Source organism: Achroia grisella, unplaced genomic scaffold (assembly GCF_030625045.1).
Source record: "Achroia grisella isolate CSIRO2021 unplaced genomic scaffold, CSIRO_AGI_Agris_v1 utg461, whole genome shotgun sequence".
Classification (NCBI taxonomy): domain Eukaryota; kingdom Metazoa; phylum Arthropoda; class Insecta; order Lepidoptera; family Pyralidae; genus Achroia; species Achroia grisella.
Window position 1 is genome coordinate 2653678 of NW_026712871.1, and position 23823 is coordinate 2677500.

Sequence of the window (23823 nt, forward strand, 5' to 3'; positions counted from 1 at the left end):
TTACATAGATCTATAGTGCTCACGCGTTTTCGCTCGCAGATGTAACACTGCGACTTACATAGATCTATTGTGCTCGCGCGTTTTCAAAGTTCGCTACCTAGACCACACAGGGACTAGAATTGAAGGATATTCTTAGGAGCGATGTTTTTTTCTTCTCAAGATATAGTGTGTGCTTTCCAAAGGAGATATTTTGTTTATGTAGAAGTGGGCTACAACCACTTCTTCTCAATTGGATCTATATACTGATCTGACGGTAGGGAAAAATTATAATTATAGTTAAAAAATTATATCTGTATGATAGCGCAAACTCAATACAATGACTATTTTCATTGTTAATTGATTAATTTAATTATATTCGACCTGTATTGATCAAATCACTGTTATTTAATATTTAACATAATGAAGTATTAAAGTTAAGGATTATTATAAATATTGTAAATAGCGCCATCTAGTACTTATAGACCGAACTAAGTTGTTTGTCATAAGATAATCGTTACGCCTGCTTCTCTCCCTACTACACTGAATTCGGTCTATAAATACGGAGGTCGGTAATTGAATAACTCTCTTTCTGTGTGTAACCGTTGCACCGAATACATCTCTGGAATTTGATAAAAGTGTTTATTATTTAATTATCGTAACGATGAGTTGTCTGGTATCAATCCCCGCTCTAACATCAGAAGAGAGGGATGATCATCACGCCCAAGAAACTAATAACAATCTAATAAACCATCGTGTCATTCACTGACATTGAGAATAACAAATCATTTATTTAAATAAACCTACATTGAAGCACTATCTACCGCCCATTCGGAAATTTGTCTTATGAAAAATGAGCAGAAAACTTGCGTGTTACTCTTTTGAATAATTTAGTTGTAATTTTACATTTTTAAGCTGGACGATAAGAATACAAACTACCACCAGTCCCAATTCAATAGACTCACAATAAGAAATACACAACTGGTTGAGTAACTAAATAAAAGTAAATCAGTCGTAGTGGTTAGAGCAGACTAATGTCTAAGATAAGAACATCTTCTTTAAAGTATTGACCGCGTCACTGCCAAAATAATTAGCAACAACGAATTTAATATTCTACAAAAACAAATAGAACTATATAAACGGAAACTTAATGAAGTATATTTATCGGATTTCAATCCTGATAATCGTAGGCTTACAATAGTAAAATGGTGCCAGCAAGTAGATTCATTGATTGAATTGTGAGGTCGTTCTACAACCGAGTATAACTACTATGATGATAATAATTTAATTACTTTAGAAAAAAAAAAAGGGGTATGAATAATTAAATTTTATAAAATACAGCTTTCAATTTTGAATTACTAAATAAAATATAAAATTAATTATACAAAGTCCAAAATAACGGGCTACTCCCTTTTATAGCTATAATAACAATAAAAGGTTCTTCATTCTTCTACCATTGAAAAAATAAAATACAACCAAAAAAATATTTCAGTCAGAATAACCGAACAAGCTTCAAAAAAAAAAACTGATTTGACATTAGATATGGCAATGGTACCCCCTACAAACTTAACGATTTCGTTTTCCGTAAGGATACCCAACGATTACAAAAAAAAAATAATAATAAAAGACAAATATAAAGAAATTTAAACAATATTAGAAACCTGTTCACAACTCGTCTGGTCGGCTCGCGTGCTGCTCGTATAATGCCTTTTTTTAATCAGTCTGTGACGAAAGTGGCGGCGCCACTGTCAGTATAAACTTTACGCTCTGCTTAATAAATTACATTAACGTAATAAAATATTACAAAAATGTTTTTATGTTAAAAAATAAGTAACTAATATTATGTGCCAGTATTAGTGATAGTTTCTACAGTTTGTGATAAATACGTTTTGTAAAAAATCCAAGGACTGATACTGTTTTGTGTTAAAATCGTATGTGTAATCAAGTTAAATTGAAATCACAACCGTACAATAGTTAAAACAAACAAAATAAATACTAGGCCATTATAATACATAATCTTCACTAACAGGCAAGACATTACGAACATTTAATTACAATAATCTCTTTAATGTGGGTGTGTGGATAATTGTTATCAATTCAAATATCCACTATTGTAAGGTACTGACATAAACCGTTATAGCACTTGAAATGAATTCGTAAATTAGAACAAAATATTGCAGTAGATCTGGTTCAATGGCAACGAGTCTGAATTTAAATATAAATTCGCAGGATCTAATCCTAACAACTTATCTCACTTTTTGTGAAGCCAAAACAATTTATCTACAATATTGTGTGCATTGTTATTATTCTGTATAGTATTTGGGCTGCTTATTACAATATTATTAACATATTACGAAGCTAGATTCAGTGTAGTCTTACCTTTAAAGTTTAAAGAGCAAAACTGTAGACTAACTAAATTGACAACATTTTAAATAATTACCAAATGAAATTGCTCCACATGACTACAGTCCCAGCCTACAAGAAAGATATGAAGGGAAAATTAAAATATATACCGTCTTATGAAAAAAAAAAAAAAAAATAAACCTGGTTTAGCACTAGTAATAAACCATTGACCAAAGTATTATTATTAATACATAAAGAAGTTTATCTCTAAACTGTGATTCGCCTATGGTCTAAAGTTAGACCTGCGATGCCCCTAGTTTAACTGTAGTACTGAGAAGTTCTCTGTTAGATCTGGATTCGTAATAATGTTACGTTTATTCCAAGTATTAACTTCAGGGATGGTTTAAACCAGGATTATTTAGACACGTTTCGTCAGAATTTTAACAGATTTTTTGTAATAAGACCGATAATGTCATTGAGAGGAATACTACTCTTAAAGCATAATTAGCGGAAATGTCTGGTTATTGTGAAAGAATTTGTTTAGAAAGGGATCGCTTACAAGAAATCTTCCACGCATATGACCAATGCTCATATGAGGCTACATTGGAACGAATATCTTTCCTAGAAAATAAATTGAGTGAAGCTCAAGCTCAAATTTCTTTTCTCATATCGTAGAAACAAGTTCTTTTTCAGAAAAATACATGCCATTTATATAGTAAACTGATTACTTGCAACAACATCGCGGGATCTGAAAAAGCTAAGGCGATAGATTTAACCGCCACATCTACCTGTTAATTCGATCAAGCGAAATTTTATGGGTAGTAATCAAACAAATAAATATGTCAAGTTAAACAAATAAATAAAAAAAAAAAAAAAAAAAAAAAAAAAACGCAAATTTATTCAAGACACATGAAGTAAAATTAAAATCTATATCGCTCAAAATGAAATAAAAGAGTATTTATTAGCTATACAACATTTAGTTGGGTTAAGCCCTAAATAACTTATATCGTATAATCATTACACATCTGCAAGTTGTAACAGTGTTAATGGGACTAGAGAGTCACAGTCTATGACATTTCCCTCTGTACAGGATACTTTAGCTGAGACTCAACCAATAGAAAATGTAATTGACAACTGTCAACTAACTAGTTCTTTTAAAACGTATATCATCTCAGATAGTTTGCGTATACATATGGGTAAAATATTACCAAAACCCAGAAAGTATTTAAAGTAAATGAAATGAAAGTACTGCTTCCCGGGTTTTTTATCTTTGGCACATAACTAACAAAATAATAAATGAAAAGAATTTTGACAGTAATAGTACTATTATACTTTGTTTTGGCAATTCGTGGAATGTAAATAAACAGGATTATAGATTGTATACACGCACTCGCAAATATTATTGAGCAGGGTGTAGGTAGACTAATAATATCATCTTTGCTAATATTAATGCATTGCATCAGTAAAATGATAAAATATTGAAACTTAATTTGTGATGGCACAATTTGTCAGTGCATAGTGAAAAACTGTTATTTTTTTTTTATACAAATAAAATAGTTAATAATTGTTATGACAGGAGGTACAATACGCCTTTATTGTAAACAAAAGTTGGCCTATACTAAATTACTAGTATATAATTTATTTAATGATAAATTAAATGTAGTTTAACGAAGTACTGTAATAAAACGGCAATAAACATAGATTGTACTAAATAGTATACCAATAAATGAATGTATTGTATAAACTGTTTATTTTGGATAGATATAACTTTCTTCTAAAGATTGTATAGATAGAAATTATTTAATTTCTATTGACTAGAGTAGTACCTGTAAGGGCCTACTTATAAAAATAAATATTTCAATTTGTGTCACCGTTCATAGGCCGCCATCTTATGACAATACTTATCAACTACCCTCGAAGAAACAAAAGTGACAACATCAAAAACAATAAGAGTAGTGACTAGTGGCACATGAACACATGAAGTCGATCCTGAGTTCAAAACTTCACAGATCCATGATAACCGTGATAGCTGTACTGAAGAAAATTAGCGATGAATAATGAAGCCACTTGTCTGTACGGGTGTAAACACTTAGTCTGACAACTGGGCACAACTTTTTGCTATTATTATTACAAAAATATGAAAGCCACTTGTCTGTACGGGAGTTAAAACTCAGTCTGACAACTGGGCTCAACTTTTTGCAATTATTATTACAAAGATATGAAAGCCACTTATCTGTACGGGTGTAAACACTCAGTCTGACAACTGGGCTTAATTTTTTGCTATTATCATTACAATTATAAGCAAGCCACTTGTCTGGACGAGTGTAAACAACTGTCTGACAACTGGGCCAACATTTCTATTAAGTTTTTCTTTAATAATAGAATTATAACATTATTTCTGTTACAGATTAGGATATTCGCATGCTCAGAGCACGAGCAGCTCATCAGGATAGCCGTGATAGCGCAAACTCAATACAATGACTATTTTCATTGTTAATTGATTAATTTAATTATATTCGACCTGTATTGATCAAATCACTGTTATTTAATATTTAACATAATGAAGTATTAAAGTTAAGGATTATTATAAATATTGTAAATAGCGCCATCTAGTACTTATAGACCGAACTAAGTTGTTTGTCATAAGATAATCGTTACGCCTGCTTCTCTCCCTACTACACTGAATTCGGTCTATAAATACGGAGGTCGGTAATTGAATAACTCTCTTTCTGTGTGTAACCGTTGCACCGAATACATCTCTGGAATTTGATAAAAGTGTTTATTATTTAATTATCGTAACGATGAGTTGTCTGGTATCAATCCCCGCTCTAACATGTATGTACCGTATTTATATTTATATGCTTGTAGTAAAAAACTGTTATTTCAATATTACAAACAGACGCTCCAATTTTATTTATATGTATGTATGTGTTTTTAACTTTTTATATAACATGTCGTAAGAACTAAACATCCCTTGATTGTAATATAATTATGATCTTATTCACAGTTGGTGATGCTGTGGGGCGTGCTGTTGGTGGCGGCGGTAGCTGAGGAGACTCCCCCGGGGCTGGTCAGCAAGGACAGCGAGCAGGACTTGATCGCTGAAGCCAGCAGCTTAGGTATGTTACAATTGTTCATATGCATGATTGTTTGTATAGGGGGCGAGTGCAGATGGCACTCCAAACCAAAGGAAGGACTTATGGAGCGGCTGAAGGATAACTCCCGCCTGACGGATACGACGCAAGTCTGAGGACACCGCTAGGGATTCGAACCTCGGCTTAGGCCGTAGTAATTTCGGTCCCTGTTAGAATTGGACGGGTGATCGATCGGAGGGGTAGAATTTTTCAACTACTGGTCTAAGTATTTATAGACCGAAGTCATTGTAGTAGGGAGAGAGAGGAGCGGATGTAACCACAATTAAATTATTATAACTATATACATTTACATTACAATAATTCGTTAAACTTCACAATTAATTATCAGTAATTTTTACAATATCAATACATTTAAGAATAATTTAAATAACATGTCATACTATATATTAAAACAAATTGAAATAAAAGAAAATCTACTTTTCTAATACTTTCAAAAGTATATTTCTGAACGCACCCAACACATCAATCAAGTGTCATTATAGTGTCATTATTTGACTGACATGTTTTAAATCTAAATCATTAGTTTTCGGTTTTTGAAGTCTAAATTTTCCTTATTTTCTCACCGTTTAAATCTTCCCTGAACTTCCACGAATGTTTAAAGACTAAAATAATAATAATAATAATAATAATTATCTCAAGATAATTCACACAGCGCCATCTAGTCCCAAGTTAAGCTAGCTAAAGCTTGTGTTATGGGTACTAGATAACTGATACAACTACATAGATAATTTTTTTTCGTAAATACATACATATTATACATAGAAAATACCCAGAACGATACAAACAATCATACTCATGAATACAAATGTTTGTGCCGTGCGAGGAATCGAACCCGCGACCATCGGACGTAAAGCGGTGTACTAGACCGCTAGACCACGAGGCCGTCAAAAATGAACCAAATCGGTTCAGCTGTTCTCGAGTTTTAGCGAGACTGACGAACAGCAATTCAATTACATATATAGATATATAAGTATATGTATTTGTTAATAAATAGTTAATATAATAATATCTCAGGACAATTCACACAACGCCACATAATCCCAAGCTAAGCAGAGCTTGTGTTATGGGTACTAGACAATTGATATAAATACATGGATAATACATGTATTTTTTTTATATATAAATATATATTGTACATAGAAAACACCCAGACCGATACAAACAATCATACTCATGAATACAAATGTTTGTACCGTGCGAGGATTCGAACCCACGCCCATCGGATAGGAAAGCGGTGTGCTAAACCACTAGACCACCGAGATGGTCAAGTTAACAATGTTTTTATTTCTATAACTTACGATATTGATTTGAAAACTCTATTTCCAGGAGGGCAAGCGCAAAAGAGAGAGGCGGGGTTATCCAATTCATATGGTGAACCACTGCCGGCTGACGCATATGGCCCGCCTCAGGATATAAGCAACATTAGTAAGTATTCTACACATATTAGTAATATTAAAAATCCAAAATCATGTTTTTATGTATGACGTTTAGCACGCAGTTTTACTTTCGATGGTCGCGAATTCGATTCCTCGCACGATGCAAGCATTAGTAATCATAAGTATGATTGTTTGTATCGGATGATTTAAAAATTCTTTTGGTGTTCGATAGTCCATTTATCGAGAAAGACTATATATACAGTACGACCAGTACCAGCGGAGCAGCAATGAAAAATGTTGCATAAGCAGGGATAGTGAGAGGTAAAGGAATCTTGTAAAAGAATCCTATGAACCCCCTTGTCGCCCCTCTCGCGAGAGGACGATATTTTGAAAACGTTTTCACGATATAAAAAATAAATTGATTTTTCATAATTTTTATCTTTCCAGTTCCAGATATTCAACTCCCAGCCCCAATCTACGGAGTACCACTGCAGGAACCGCCTCCAGGTGCATACGGCCCTCCATCACCTGTAGTCTTCCCGAGCCAGACCTACGAGGGTCCCCCGCCACCGATCTCCAAACCAAGACCTATTTATGGACCACCAAAAGTCTACGGACCTCCAAAACCAAGCTATGGACCACCAAAGCAAACTTATGGCCCCCCTAAGCCTATTTACGGCCCACCAAAGAAAACATATGGCCCTCCAAAACTGAGCTTACCAAAGCCAACTTACGGAGTTCCATTCAAACCACCGAAACTCAGCCACCCAAAACCAATTTACGGGGTTCCTAAACCAGTTTATGGACCGCCTAAACCTGTTTATGGACCCCCAAAACAAACATATGGTCCACCATTATTAAATATACCAAACTTGCCAATCCCCGAGCTGCCTCCAATAACTTCAGGCATTGGTAGTGTCAGTTCGAACTTGGATCTTGGATTGAATCTACCAGCTCCTATTTATGGAACACCACTAACATCTCTATCTCTACCGGGCGATTTGAAGCCAAACTTCCCAATTCCAGCAGATACTTACGGCCCTCCAGGACACACGCTAGGTCCAATAGGCCCCAATGATCAAGTTGTGGTCCACGATAGCAGTATTGGCCATTATGGTCCACCACAACCTGACCCAAATCCTAGACCACCACATCCAGGTATCCCAGCACCGCCTACACCACCCCATGTGCTGTATGACGGCTGGAAACCAATTCCTGGAGTATCGAAACCGATACTTGATGTAGAACAACACATTGGTGATATAAATATTGACGCTCATCTAGGTGACCAATATGGTCCACCTCCTCCACCAGTGCAAGATCTCCACTTGAATTTGGACCAAGGTTTGCCAAATTTCGACCAACCACCAGCCTTTGGAGGTGCTGCGCAAATTACAACAGGCTACTCAAGTGTCCACCAAGATGCATTAGCTAACATAGATTTGAATGCTATCGTTGGAGGTGACTCTAATCATATTGACCAATCCAAGACTGTTTTCGAAGCCCATTACACAGAGAACAATACGCCACAAGATATAACTTTCATACAGAATTCTGTTCCAACTGGACTTGACAAACCAATTGATACCTATTCAGCTCCGCCATTAGATTCATTATCTAACGGTCCATACCCAGCCTCGATCAGACAACACGGAGCTAAAGGACTTGTCCCACCTTCAGGGATATATGGCGTACCTCCTGGAAGTCAATACGGAGCTCCCCCGAGACCACCGCCTGCAAACTTACCAATTCCATACGGATCTTATTCAGGAGGCGGACACTCCATCCATACAGGAGGCAGCACGCCAAGACATCCCATCAAATTCAGAGAATCAGTCCCAGAAGGATTAATTCAACAAATCGGACAAATCACTCACCATAAAGACAGTCATGGACTAGATCATTTCAAACAGGGACCAACATATATACCGCCTCCAATTAGAGATATTAAGGACACCCACCAGCATACAGGAAACCATGGAATTTCAAGTCTATCCCTATCTATTGAACCATCCAATTTGTACAGTTTACCACATGCAGGAAGTCCAATAAATTTCCAAAATCTACAACAGACACCGAGTAATTTGTATGGATCACCAATAGATTCTTATACAGCACCTTTATTGACAGTAGCTGATCATAGCGCATCTGATTCGAACACAAACTCAGTAACTGCAACTCTGGATGGCACAATACTTGCGAATTTATCTAACCTCGATGCCGCAGCCATTTTGAAACACTGCCCTTACCATGAAGCGATTATTAAAGCAGCCAAATTAGGAGACAAAATTCCTTCAGAACTTGCATCGAGTTACGTAGCTAGTTTAAGTTCTTTGGGATCGACACTTTCTAAAAGCCAGCAAACTCTAATATCACAGCAAAATGATTTTAACACTCCTGTTGCAGGAAGCGATTCAGTGTCTTATAACACGAATGATTTAGCTACAGCTTCACATACACTAGTCCAAACTATAGTCCCTAGCAATGAATTTAAAAAAGAGAAAAATGAAAAATATCATTACCAGAAGGCAAAATCATTAGGTAAACACGGCTACAAAGACAACAGATTACAATACGTTTCAGATCAAATACAACAGACCTCAGAAAAGATCAGACACTTGAGTGAAGAGGCGAAGCAATTACAGCAAAAGATTGTAACAACTAATAAGAATATAAACCACGGTAATGGTCACTTCAATCAATTCAACCACGAAATCCCAGTGAAGGGGAAACAGGGTAGTTACTCTTTACAAATTCAATCGGCTGATGATGGATTAAGAGGTAAAGGAGGTCCCCCTACGATACCTCATGAGCAGTTGCTTTCAGAAGGACTTCTGCAGAGTATACTACAAGCCATAGAGCAACCATCTGGACAAGCAACGCAAACGAGCATCAAGGTCCAACCTGCCCCTCAAGGTAACTTCAGACCAAATTCGTTTAACTTCGCTAACATAGACAATAGAGGTTTAACTCTACCTGCTGGATACGAACCTGTCGATAGAACGAAAGAGAAAACCAACACTGTTGACCAAGAAATACAAAGCACGAATAAAGATATCAAAAGTATTTTGAACAATGAGATAATACATAAGCACAGAGGTGATATATCTGACTGTGAGTTAAGGGCTGAATCTTCTATTCAGCATTCCGTTATAGTACCACCTCCGAAATTAGAGATAATCAAGCCAGTCGATGAAGTCAATGACAACGACGTTGCTATATTCTTTGGTAATGATTCTAACGACGCCATTTTAAATAATGAGCCGGTAACGGAAATATCTGTAGCGACTAGTATAAGTGAAAATGTCGACGATCTAAATGATAAGAAATCAGAATTCGGCGAGAAACTTGTGAAATCATGAGATTGTAGCCATTTTGGTAGATTCTAGTCTATTTTACCAGTGAGCTTTTTGGAAATTTATTATGGTATATGCAACGAAAAATTTTTAGACTCTATATTTGATTTATCGACTTTTTTTGTAATAATTTAAATCTACACACTCATAATTTTAACCCTTTTGTGGAAATTGAGAGAAATAAAGCTTTAGACGAGGAAAAAAAACAGTTCAGTTAAAATAAAATTAATAATAGTTTATCATTTTTTGGCTCTATATTACTGAGTGAATTTATAATAAGAATAATGTATTTACAAAATTATTATTTTTTTTACGTAATTACTTTGTCTCAAAGTTTTATCAAACATGAGTCTGTAATGTTATTTCAACAAATAAATAAAGATTAGGATGTAATATAAATACAATATGGCGGATAGAATGCTCACTGGCGCCATTTTGGTATAAACAGCCATGTACAAGTGAAAGATGTATGGATGATTTTCGTCGTCCTTTTAAAATAAATATACCGAATGAATTTTACAAACGAAATTGAATATGTTTGAGATGTATCATAGATAATGTGATCACTTGGATACATTTTGAAATCTTTAATTTATAGTTTTAATTTAAGTTATTTTCTGATCCTCGGATGAAAAAAGTTGTGGTACTTTTTTTTTTATTACATATAATCTTTGTACCATAAAACGCGGCAAAGTTATCAATTTATCTGTCAGTGTAGTTATAGAATAATGACACTTATTGTCATAATATATAGAACTAAATATTACTTGGCAATTTTAAATGCCCTTTTTCGCCCGAGGATCCATAAAGCTTAAGTACTATTTAATTTTTTTTATTTATATGAGTAACCATAGAGTTAAGTGTATGCAGTATTTGGGTGTATTATTATTTATTGATGATTCGAGAGGATTCGCATTAGTATGTACAATTGGTACACTGTCGTTAGTTAGTTGATGCATGTAAGTAAATAAAATGTACAGTTTAAATTTGATTGTTTTATTTATTAAAACTTTAATGAACAAACGTGCACATGGCGGACTTAACACCTTGAGACATCTTATGCGAACATACTTTTATACATAATAACTAGCTGACACCGCAAACGTTGTGTTGCCATATAAATTAAAATCGCTATTAAAAAATTGGGGTTCATGCTAGAAGGGTGAAAATGTTGGGTTGTATCATGGTATGTTTTCAATCCTAAGTAATAATAAAATGAAAATAAAATAAATAAATAATATATATTTAGAGGTGGATATCCCTTACCACTTAGGGGTATGAAAAATAGATAGTAGCCGATTCTCACACCTGAATATGCATATAAAATTTCATAAAAATCGATCAAGCCGTTTGGGAAGAGTATGGTAACTAACATTGTGACACGAGAATTTTATATATCAGATAAAACATATATATTAAATTAAATATACCTCCATATATATAGAAATACACATACAAATATAAATTTAAACAAATCAACAGTGAAAATTGGGTGCATAGATGATGTGGTGTGAGGTTTTTTTTTATACCACGTAGATGGCAAACAAGCATACGGCCCATCTGATGGTAAATGGTTACCGTAGCCTATGGACGCCTGAAACACCAGGGGTCTCACGCGTTGCCGACCTTAAGAAACCTTAATATACCCTTCTTAAAAACCCCATGCTGTAGTCTCTATAGAAAACTCGACAGGTAGTTCATTCCACAATGTAAGTGTACGCGGGAGGAAGCTCCTCTGAAACCGCACTGTCCGAGACCACTTAGGTTCCAGTGTGGGGATGAATTCCCTGTCGATGGCGAGCGGTGCGAAGGTAAAGGGTGTGTGGATGTGTTTGCGTAATTTAGATTTCAAAGTGAATTCGGAAGGGTCGGATTTAATTATTTTTCTTATAAGCAGTGCCGGCTGGCATCCTGCGTACTCACAACTCTGTATATAATACAAAGAAAAAGTAACAAAAAAATCTTTAAAAATATTTTTATTTCTACTGTGTCTAAACCAACTAAACTCATTTGTAAATATTGTTTTTTTTTTAAATCCAAACCTAGGATCTGTGTAAAACCACAAATATAAAACGTATAACATAATATTACATAGTAAATCTGTGGGTCTCTTGAAACAATTTGCTACGGGTATCCGGCATTGTACATAAGTTGGACGTCTATAGTCCCTTTCGAAAAATAAAGGAAACGAAAGGCAAATGGTGACTGATTTAATGAAAATAACGTAGATAACACAAAATATTATAATAATCACACCGTAACAAAGCTGTATGATACAATTTCTTGAGCCGTCTTTATAATTATAAAATTACAAGTAAAAGGTCCATAAGTTCACAGCTCAGTGTAACCACATGAAGAATTTATTTGCCTTTTTGGCATATTTAATTACATTTCTTATGATTAGATATGTCACGATAGGCTAAGTGACCTGACCTCATGTTCATCTTATCATCCTCCACTGTTGCCCCGCCTGCGTAAACCGTAAAGCGCAGGCGGGTGCATTATGGTCCATTATGATCCATAGCAAAAAAAAATACGATTTTCAACAATGTATTTTACAAAATAAATAATACCATATTATATTCGAATAATCTGAGTATTTACCTGCTTACATAATATTACGTTACATTGTACATTATAACATTACTTGTGCAAGAAAAATACGTAAATAACAGTGAAACTTATGTTAAAATACTTTGCGTGCTTTGAAAGTAGTGAGCAGAAAAATTAATATTTGAGTTTATCTAGTTTTTTTATATGATGATCTATCTATATCAAACATTGGTATACTGTTACATCTATATTTTTATAGTCTAACATGCAATTCCGTACACTACGTAAATATTAGACACATCAAAATGGCAATTCATAAAATACAAGACCAATACAAATATTATTCAATAATAAGTATACATAGATTACTCCTTTTATTAGATTAATTTAAAATCGGACTGTTTATAAATCTTAAAAATAAATTGTTATTTAATAAAAAAAAGTAATTAAAATGGATTTGACACTTTTCAGAGTCAAATCTATGATTTTTATATGGTAACCCTACTACAGTACAGATTAATAATATTTTTGTTTTGTTTTTCTTACCGATTGCGAAACTTATATTCCTAAACAATTAACAAAATATAAAAGTAATATGTCAATTATTACAATAATTTTACAAGTAAATATATAAAAAATGAGTTTAGAATTGAGTACAAATGACACTCGACCGATATGTGAAGGTTGTTTAAGCGTGGATCGTAATTTAACACCAATTTGTGATGATGAAAGTCGAAGTGTTTACACGTATATGCTTGATCAAATGGTAAGTTTTAGAATTTTGTACTTTTTCAGCCGTAATTCATAAAGGTAATGTCGTTTCTGTTTCGAGATACTGGCCATTTCATCTATGATTAAGAAGTTTAGAACATAATTAATTTAAATTTAGAATTATCTTCTGCTCACTTATTTATAATTAATAATATTGTTTCTGTTTCGAGATACTGGCCTTTTGATCAATGATTTTAAATTTAAAATATAATTAATTTAAATTTAGATCTATCTTCTGCTCAATTTTTACTTACTAATTTATTACAGTTAATATTCTTTTTGTTTTGAGATACTGGCCATTTAAAATATGAATTTGAATTTAGAATATTATTAATTTAAATTTAGAACTATCTCTCACTTTTTTTTTGTATGACATTGTCACTGAATGTAAAGTACTTATTCTATTTTAAGTGTCAGCACACAGCAAGTAATCACTTATGCAATAAGAGTGTGCACTTTCATACAAATTTAATGAGAACTATATAAAAATATGTAGTAAAACATTATTTCTAACATATTATAGATAATTTTAAAATTATTAGACAAATTACTTTATTACAAATGACTTAACAACCTCGGTGGTCTAGTGGTCTAGCACACCACTTTGCTATCCAACGGTCACGGGTTCGATTCCTTGCACGGCACAAACATTTGTTTTCATGAGTATGTTTTGTATCGGTCTGGGTGTTTTCAATGTATAATATGTATGTATTTACAAAAAAATCTATGTATTTGTATCAGTTGTCTAGTAACCATAACACAAGCTTTAGCTAGCTTAACTTGGGTCTAGATGGCATTGTGTGAATTTTCCTGAGATTATATTATATTAAATTAGTCTCAAATCTATGAGTAAACCTAAAATAGGGCAATAAGCCACAGCAGCATGTTGGATTGAAATATACCGAGTAAATATGCATATGACATGTGTCTTTTGAATGATAATATTCTGATGTACCCGCTTGCGCTAATGTTATACACTGGCGGGGCACCAGTGGAGGATGATAAGATGAGCATGAGGTCAGGTCAGTTAGCACATTATAGTAAATTCAGCTGGAATTTATCATGATGGTTTTCACGGGGAACACATGGTCAATTTGACATGGTACATTGCTAGGAATGGGGTTATTAGTTGACATTACTAACCATCCCCCATGTAAATTTTTTTTTGGTAATGGAATGGTGCACTCGCTACCAATTTACCCTGGCGGGGTACCAGTAGAGCTTGAAGCTCTACTGGGTTACCATATAAAAATCATAGAATTGACTCTAAAAAGTGCCAAATCCGGTTAAATTACTTTTTTTTATTAAATAACAATTTCTTTTTAAGATTTACATAAACAGTTAGCCTTGGTAAATATCAATTTACCACGATTGTTTCCAGGGGAAATCATCAGGCATCAAGTTCAACCCCCTTTCCCTCATATCTACTCTTGACTACCCCATCTCTGTTATACTGTAATTATTTATACAAAAAAACATCTATTAAAAAGAGCAACACACAAGTTTCTTGCTCATTCTTCTTGTGATGAATCTGCATTCCGAATGAGTGGTAGAATCAAAATATGACTATTCAAAAGTGCTTGTAATGAGTTTATTTGAATAAAGATTATTTAAAAGTTGTGATGGTATGATCTTTTTAAGGAACACATAAACCATGGTGTGCTGTTATGCTGGGAATGTACGGCCACCATGCGAAGAATTCTTAACTTCAGGCAACAAGTACAAACTGCACGGAATCATCTCATCAGATATATGGTATGAAAGGTTATCATTTATGAACTATTTTTTTGACAATAAAGGATAAAACTTCTTGTCAACTTCAAATAGCATGTCAAATTATATTAACTTCTCTTAAGCTAGACTATTGCGTTAATAAATTTAGTTGGAATTTCTAAAAAAAACTATATTTTATCTATTTAATAATATTAAATTTACAGCTGCAAGAAATAATACTATCACCGCTCACTCAATTGTCCATAAAAAACAATAAAACCACATATGATCATGTATACACACACACAGACACGAAAGACGAATACACACAAAACACTAATAAATACATAGATCTAACAAATAACTCTCACACGACCAAAAACTCAGTGCACTATTCTGCGAAAACAAAAAACTCAGTAGGCGATACGGGATGCGACCAAAACTCAGTTGGCGATTCTGTGAAAACAAAAAACTCAGTAGGCGATGCGGGATGCGCCCAAAACTCAGTGCAGTGCTCGTGCAGTCAGTGCTCGTTGTCATTTCTGAAGATAGAGAAACAGGATGAGTTTGTGGATGTGGAAGGAATCTTTGTTGATGAAAATTTCGATGGTAACAGTGAAAATTATATGGAGGTAAGTCAACAATATTTGATTTAATTTTGATATCTTTAATGATGCAGTGGATTAAACCTGTCTTAGCTTGCAATGGTCCTGGGTTAGTTTTTTTATTGGATCATTAAAATACAATTACCTGCGCTAACGGTTTACAATAGAGGGACACCAGTAGAAGATGAACACGAGGTCAGGTCAGTTAGCACATTGTGGAGATTTTTTGTTGTTAATTGGAATTGCCAACAAGGTGTTTGCTACTGATGGTTTCTGCTTACTTATTACCATCAGTAAGCAATAATCGCCATCAACACTAGTCAGAAGATATCGTCGATATCATGTTATCATGTGCAACCGTGATACCCTTTAAGATCTGCCATTCCAGAAGACTTAAGATGTCTCGCCTCTTTTCCTGTAATTTCTCTGCCTAATCTACACCCTGTAGTAGACGGTAGATTAAGCATCTATTATGTGAGGGTAACAAATTAAAAGTTTAATGTGTTGAATGCTTGCGCTTGTACTTGTTTCAATCCCTATAAAATATTTCCTAAATTAATTAATTAAATTAATACAATCCCTACAACCGAAACAGCTTACAAAGCAGGCTGCTTGCCGGCTCAAATAGGTAAGACTGATGTACAGACGAAGATGCAAAGAGGCCCATCTGATGGTAAACGGTTACCATAGCCTATGGACGCCTGAAACACCAGGGGTGTTAAGTGCACGTTGCCGACCCTTAAGAAACCTTAATATACTCTTCTTGAAATGTAAACATATTACTTTAGGCGGGAGTTGTCTTTCAACTGCTCCGTAAGTCCTTTCTTTGGTTTGGAGTGCCAGCTGTGGGCAACAGTATTAGAGTAGTCCGAAAAATAAAAAAAAACATGTTTCATACCTTTTGCAGACAATACTAAAGTCAGACTCTTTCGCATATGAAGAAACAGAGAAGAAACCTAAAAAGTCAAGGAAAACCAGACGGAAAGCTAACAAGGACGAGTTCAATGAGTCAGACGACGAACCTTTGAAGAAGAAGGCAGAAGATAAGGAGTACAAACCGAGGGGACGAAGGAAAAAGAGAGATTTAGGTAGATATTTTATTCTATACTACATTTAAAAATAAACTCGCTGTCTCCAAGTATCATTTAGAAAAAGTCAATAGAAATAGAAATAGAAATAATCTTTATTCAAATAAACTCATTACAAGCACTTTTGAATAGTCATATTTTGATTCTACCACTCATTAGGAACGCAGACTCATCACAAGAAGAATGAGCGAGAAACTTGTGTGTTGCTCTTTTTAATAGATGTTTTTTTTTTTATATAAATAATTACAGTGTAACAAGTAAGAGGCATGCGACAATCAACATAGAAATCGCTACGCACTCATTATTAGTGTAATCAGATAATATTGTCAGTGCTATAGATTTAAAGTTTTTCTATAAAAACATTATTATCGTTAAGGAATTCTTCAATTTTATAGTAAGCTTTTTTTGCAAAGGAACTGTTTTATTTGACATTTAAATCTTTTTTATGGCAGATTTATAACAGACTCTGGTATTTTATTGTAAAACCTTACGCAATTGCCATAAAACGAATTACTAACTTTAGCCAAACGACATTTAGGTAAAATCAGTTTGTTATTGTTACGTAAGCTTTTATTAGTGCAATCACTAACTCTTTTGAAACTGTCTATATTCCTTCTGGCATAGATGATATTTTCATAAATGTATTGAGAAGCAATAGATTTATGAAAATATCATCTATGCCAGAAGAGTCAATAGGCCTTTTATGGGAATAGGTATAAAAATTTACAATAATATACCAAAGGATATACTGGAATTACCCTTAAATAAATTCAATATATCTGTTAAATCATATTTACTGATCAAAGCCTATTACTCACTAAACGATTACTTGAATGACGAGCGTGCATGGCATTAGTTGTTCATGCACGGGATTTTCATTTAATGTTAGACATAGACACCTATATAAATATACATTGTAAATAAACTGGCTTTTAAAAAATAAAGTAATTCAATTGCGTTTCTTGCCAGTTCTTCAAAATTAGTTCTATATACTGAACTAGACGCTAGGAAAAATATTATAATGTAACATTTTTGACATTTTTGAAATATATGTAATATAGCTTACTAGCTGTGCCTATGAATGAGTGGTGGAATAAAAAAAAAATAAGTACGACTAATCAAAAGAGAGTTTAAAAAAAAAAGAATTCAATTGAGTTTCTTGCCAGTTCTTCTTAATTGGATCTATATACCGAACTGGACGGTAGGGAAAAATTATAATATAAAGTTTGATGTTTCGAAGTGGCTAAAATGTCTTACATGAATAAATTATTTTTGAATTTGAATTTCCTAGATGATCCACATAACTCGTGTGTAGTACAATATTTTCAGTTTTTGCAAAATGTTTTATAGCAGTTCTGCTCCTATTTTCTCTTATGAATGATATTTTCTCTTATGGAATGGTCACCACCATTCCATAAGAGAAAGTAGAAAATTCAAAATATCTTTATTCATGTAGGTCTATTACAGACTCTTATGATATGTCAAATGCACCGTCAGTTCGGAATGATTTCGAATTGAGAAGAACTGACAAGAAACTCAGATCGTATTCTTTTCAAATGAGCTTGTACATTACAATAATATAGATTCATTTTTAATTTCACATTCAAATTTGGGGGAATAGGCATACCATATGCTGGTGGCATATGCTATAGCAAAAGCAAATAGTCTAATCAGTGTTCGTAACCTGAACAGACCAGTCCCCACAAGCAGCGCCCGTTCACGATTATGACGAATGAGCCAGCCATCGGTGCACTCAACTATATTAGAAGCACATCGACCCGGCCCACCACGCCGCCACAAGTTTGAACTTTATAGCGAGCATGACTCTTTCATGTTACTATTCGTCATTTATTATTTACAGCATAGGCTGTAACAATCACAGTTTTCCTTAGTTTTGTTATCAAAATACTGTTATAACAAATAAATAAATTAGTTTGATTTTATAAAAAATACTTTAGCAGATGGTGAAGAGACAATAGACAGACGTAAGAATCCTCGTCCGAAGCGAGAGAAGCCGGCGGGTGTTATTAGTAACGCGAGGGTCGCCTCCAAGTTGCAGCAGCTCAACGTGCCGAGTGGACAGCTGGAGATGGTGCTCCTTTCTTGGGAAGAGGTATCCATGAAGTACAAATAGAAATAATCTCTATTCAAATAAACTTAATATAAGCTCATGATAGGACTCGTGAAATAGAAATAGAAATAATCTTTATAGAAATATACATAATTTGAGGTTGTGATACCATTCGTGAAATAGAAATAGAAATAATCTTTATTCAAATAAACTTAATATAAGCACTTTTGATTAGTCATACTTATTTTTTTTTTATTCCATCACTCATTCATAGACACAGCTAGTAAACTATATTACATATATTTCAAAAATGTCAAAACTTTACATTATAATTTTTTTCCTACCACTGGATGGTAGGAAAAAAATTATAATATATTAAAATTAAAATTATAATATAAATTATCCCACCACTCATTCATAAAAATGACAAAAAATTTTCATTATAATGTTTGCCCTACCGTCCAGTTCAGTATATAGATCCAATTGAGAAGAACTCAACGCAATTGAAACTCAATTGAATTACTTTATTTTTTAAAAGCCAGTTTATTTACTTTTATATTTATATAGGTGTCTATGTTTAACATTAAATGAAAATCCCGTGCATGAACAACTATTGCCATGCACGCTCGTCATTCAAGTAATCGTTTAGTGAGTAATAGGTTTTGCTCAGTAAATATCATTTATCAGATGTTTTGAATTTATTTAAGGGTAATTCCAGTATATTCTTTGGTATTATCCACCCATGTTGTTATGGGGTTCTTTTGTGTTGAGATGGTATGTGTTAAATAATAAATAATATGTACGTTTGCAGTAGAAGAATTCTATTGTCTCCTTTTATAATATATTTACAAGTCAAATACTGATTGACATTATTGTAAATATTATAATATATTTACAATAATGTCAATCAGTATTTGACAACAACTATTATAAAATCGTAATTGGTGAGGAGGCTGTATATAGTCTGAAGACGTCCGCGCCGCGATATTCAGACAGCCCAAAAACCTCGAAATGAAACACCACATACGAGGGAAAGAGTATAATGATATCAAAAATGGTGTTACAAAATACTGAATAATAATTTTTTTTTTTCGGACTACTCTAATGCTGTTGGCCGCAGCTGGCCTTTACAGCTTCACCGGACGATATGGGGCGAGTGCAGATGGCACTCCAAACCAAGGAAGGACTTATGGAGCGGCTGAAGGCCAACTCCTGCCCGACGGATACGACTTTAGTCTGAGGGCACCACTAGGGGTTCGAACCTCGGCTCAGGCCGTCGTAATTTCGATCCCCCTTTGAATTGGACGGGGATCGATCGGAGGGGATTGAATAATAAAATTTTTAAAATTTTACAATCGTGTATATCAATCGATGAAAACGAAATAATATCGAGTTTCAGAAATCTAACAGCGCCATCTAGTATTCATTTCGGAACTAAATGACGTAAACAATATTTGCATTCTACAGATAATCATTGTGAGATATATAACTTATTTGCTACATTATTTTTATACTAACAGTACTATTTAATTATACAGATACTATATTTATAATTAATACATACTAGATATAGTGGCGCCCTCAACATACTCGTAAGAGAGAAACGAAAAAAAAGAGCAAATAAAATGTACATATAATTAAATTTAACGTGTAACACATGTATCCATCCATATTCACAAACTTCCGCGTTTATAATATTACTAATATATACCTAATGTGACCAGACGTCCCGTAATGAACGGGACAGTCCCTTTTTATAATTACGAGTCCCGGTGTCCCCGAAACGGACTCTGGGACGCAAAATTGTCCCGTTTTCGGTAACGGTGCGAAATTTTGGGTAGACGAGCCGGTTGTTAGTTGTTGGTAATTAAGGTGAGTATAAAAAAATGTGCCAAGAGTGTCATTCTTACTTAAATACTTCTTAAAAAGTCAAATTTGTTCCTCCGATAACAAAACATTTTATTTTTATCGGATAAATATAAACTATATATGAATAAACAAAATGTTTAATTATATTTATCGGATATATTTCTTAATTGATAACTTTTGTTGAATAGATAATTTGAAAAAAGAGTTTTTTTCATTGGCTGTCTGTTAATTGTGTCCCGTTTTGAGTCGAAGAATAAATGGTCACATTATATATACCAGAATAAGATTCACGCGTGTGAACCGTGGAGACAAGTAGTAATTCGTTAACGATAATAATGTTTTTGTAGAAAAATTTTAAATACATAGCACTGACAATATTATCTGATTACACTAATAATGAGTGCGTAGCGATTTCTATGTTGATTGTCGCATGCCTCTTACTTGTTACACTGTAATTATTTATATAAAAAAAACATCTATTAAAAAGAGCAACACACAAGTTTCTCGCTCATTCTTCTTGTGATGAATCTGCATTCCGAATGAGTGGTAGAATCAAAATATGACTATTCAAAAGTGCTTGTAATGAGTTTATTTGAATAAAGATTATTTCTATTTGTATTTCTATAAATATACTTGGGGCAGGTGGAGGCGGAGCGCCAGCGGGCTCTTACCTCGATAGTGTTCACGAGACACGAGTACAGGTGTTACGACTGCGTACTCGGGTTCAATCACAGGATCAAACTGGAGAATCATATGAAGAAACACGACCCCGTATGTATCCACTACTTGATTTATTAACCCTTAAAAAAGAAAATAAAAATAAATCTAAAATGGAGACCCTACAGGAGAATCATCATATCCACTAAAAACTTACCGATCGACTCTTAACGGTTAAAAACCCTGATATGTTTCTTCTTTTAACCTTTTGTCAGAGTTACGGCACTACTTTGACAGGTGTACCATTCCGTCCACCAAAAACTCTTTCTTTTCTCAGGACAAATCACACAGCGCCATCTAGACTCAAGTTAAGTTAGCTAAAATTGTGTTATAGGTACTAGATAACTGATATAAATACATAGATATATATTTGTTTTCGTAAACATATAAAACAACCAGACATACAAACAATCATAGTTATGAATACAAATGTTTGTACCGTGCGAGGAATCTATCTCTTTATTATATATTTGTGTAGAACAACATATATTTTACAACATTACAACAAAACCATCAAACATACCAAATGTTTGATGGATTTGTTGTAATAGAAATAAACACTATTCAAGTAAACTTATCCGGCTCGAAGGACCAACATGGGGGTTTTGCGCCCACATTTTTGTTATAATAATTGACTGACTGTAAATTAAGCTCGTCGTTTGTTTGTTGTTTATTGCGTGGGTGCGAGTGCAGTCAGCGGGCGAGTTAGTATGTTCAGTTTGCCGCGTGCATTGTCGAGACGCGCACGCACTCTGTGCGCACCGACGGCGACACAGACTCCGGTGAGTACACTATTATAATAATAATACTTTCTTTTATGTGTAAATGTGCTCCTCACAGGAGCCGTCCGTCTCAGGGGTTGAACGGGTACTGTGGGACTTTTACTTACAAAAATCCCCATGGCATTCCTTTTTCGCCATGGTGGGGTTTTTTTTTACGATTATAATGGAATGGTGCCCCCGCCTGCGCTAACGGTTTACGCTGGCGGGGCACCAGTGGAGGATGATAAGATGAGCATGAAGTCAGGTCAGTTAGCCCATCGTGACAAATGCACCAAGAATTTATCACGATGGTTTCCAGGGGGAACCGCGTGGAGGTGCCATGGTGGGGTTGCAGGATCGAGATCGCGAATACGACCTATAATGACAATACCTGGCTTTATACGGCACGGGAAAGACAGCGAGCGGAAGGAAAAGAATAGCAGCGATTTATTTAATTAAATGTTTCGGAATTCGAAAATGATGCTGGGGTTCACCCCGAGATTCCAACCTTCAAGCGGCTAACTTACATTATAATGTCTTTTTTTTGTGTGTTAGTTTTGACAATTGGAGTAGTGTGAGGTGGTGTTGTCGTCAGGTGGCGCTGCGTGGTGTGCGGCGGCGCGTGGTCGCGGGCGGGCGTCGCGGCCGACCACCACGCGCGGCACCACGCACACACCCCGCCCGCACACACCTGCAGCCACTGCGGACACCACGCCCCGTACGTACACACACACCCACCACACACGCACACACCCCGCCCGCACACACCTGCAGCCACTGCGGACACCACGCCCCGTACGTACACACACACCCACCACACACGCACACACCCCGCCCGCACACACCTGCAGCCACTGCGGACACCACGCCCCGTACGTACACACACACCCACCACACACGCACACACCCCGCCCGCACACACCTGCAGCCACTGCGGACACCACGCCCCGTACGTACACACACACCCACCACACACGCACACACCCCGCCCGCACACACCTGCAGCCACTGCGGACACACCACGCCCCGTACGTACACACACACCCACCACACACGCACACACCCCGCCCGCACACACCTGCAGCCACTGCGGACACCACGCCCCGTACGTACACACACACCCACCACACACGCACACACCCCGCCCGCACACACCTGCAGCCACTGCGGACACCACGCCCCGTACGTACACACACACCCACCACACACGCACACACCCCGCCCGCACACACCTGCAGCCACTGCGGACACCACGCCCCGTACGTACACACACACCCACCACACACGCACACACCCCGCCCGCACACACCTGCAGCCACTGCGGACACCACGCCCCGTACGTACACACACACCACACACGCACACACCCCGCCCGCACACACCTGCAGCCACTGCGGACACCACGCCCCGTACGTACACACACACCACACACGCACACACCCCGCCCGCACACACCTGCAGCCACTGCG

General features: G+C 35.5%; 2 protein-coding genes across 2 annotated transcripts in view; both read left to right on the forward strand.

Moving 5' to 3' along the window:
* Positions 1 to 5331: 5331 nt before the first annotated feature.
* On the forward strand, positions 5332 to 11179 carry LOC131845328 (uncharacterized). The gene is made up of 3 exons (XM_059194375.1): positions 5332 to 5438; positions 6801 to 6899; positions 7298 to 11179. Exons 1-3 carry the CDS (start codon positions 5333 to 5335, stop codon positions 10210 to 10212), a joined length of 3120 nt encoding a protein of 1039 aa, XP_059050358.1. The 5' UTR covers position 5332; the 3' UTR covers positions 10213 to 11179.
* A 2096-nt stretch (positions 11180 to 13275) lies between these two features.
* Positions 13276 to 23823, forward strand: part of LOC131845330 (zinc finger protein 485-like) — a 25992-nt gene continuing 15444 nt past the window's right edge. Inside the window, exons 1-8 of the mRNA XM_059194378.1 lie at positions 13276 to 13525; positions 15172 to 15285; positions 15468 to 15875; positions 16756 to 16936; positions 18898 to 19049; positions 21519 to 21647; positions 22287 to 22375; positions 22950 to 23072. Coding sequence (XP_059050361.1) covers positions 13397 to 13525; positions 15172 to 15285; positions 15468 to 15875; positions 16756 to 16936; positions 18898 to 19049; positions 21519 to 21647; positions 22287 to 22375; positions 22950 to 23072 — 1325 coding nt within the window. The 5' untranslated portion in view covers positions 13276 to 13396. The remainder of the gene's footprint in view (positions 13526 to 15171; positions 15286 to 15467; positions 15876 to 16755; positions 16937 to 18897; positions 19050 to 21518; positions 21648 to 22286; positions 22376 to 22949; positions 23073 to 23823) is intronic.

Coding starts and splice junctions, on each gene's coding strand:
- LOC131845328 (XM_059194375.1), top strand. CDS start 5,333: ATGCTGTGGGGCGTGCTGTTGGTGGCGGCGGTAGCTGAGGAGACTCCC. Junction 5,439..6,800: donor CGCTGAAGCCAGCAGCTTAG/GTATGTTACAAT, acceptor CTCTATTTCCAG/GAGGGCAAGCGCAAAAGAGA. Junction 6,900..7,297: donor TCAGGATATAAGCAACATTA/GTAAGTATTCTA, acceptor TTATCTTTCCAG/TTCCAGATATTCAACTCCCA.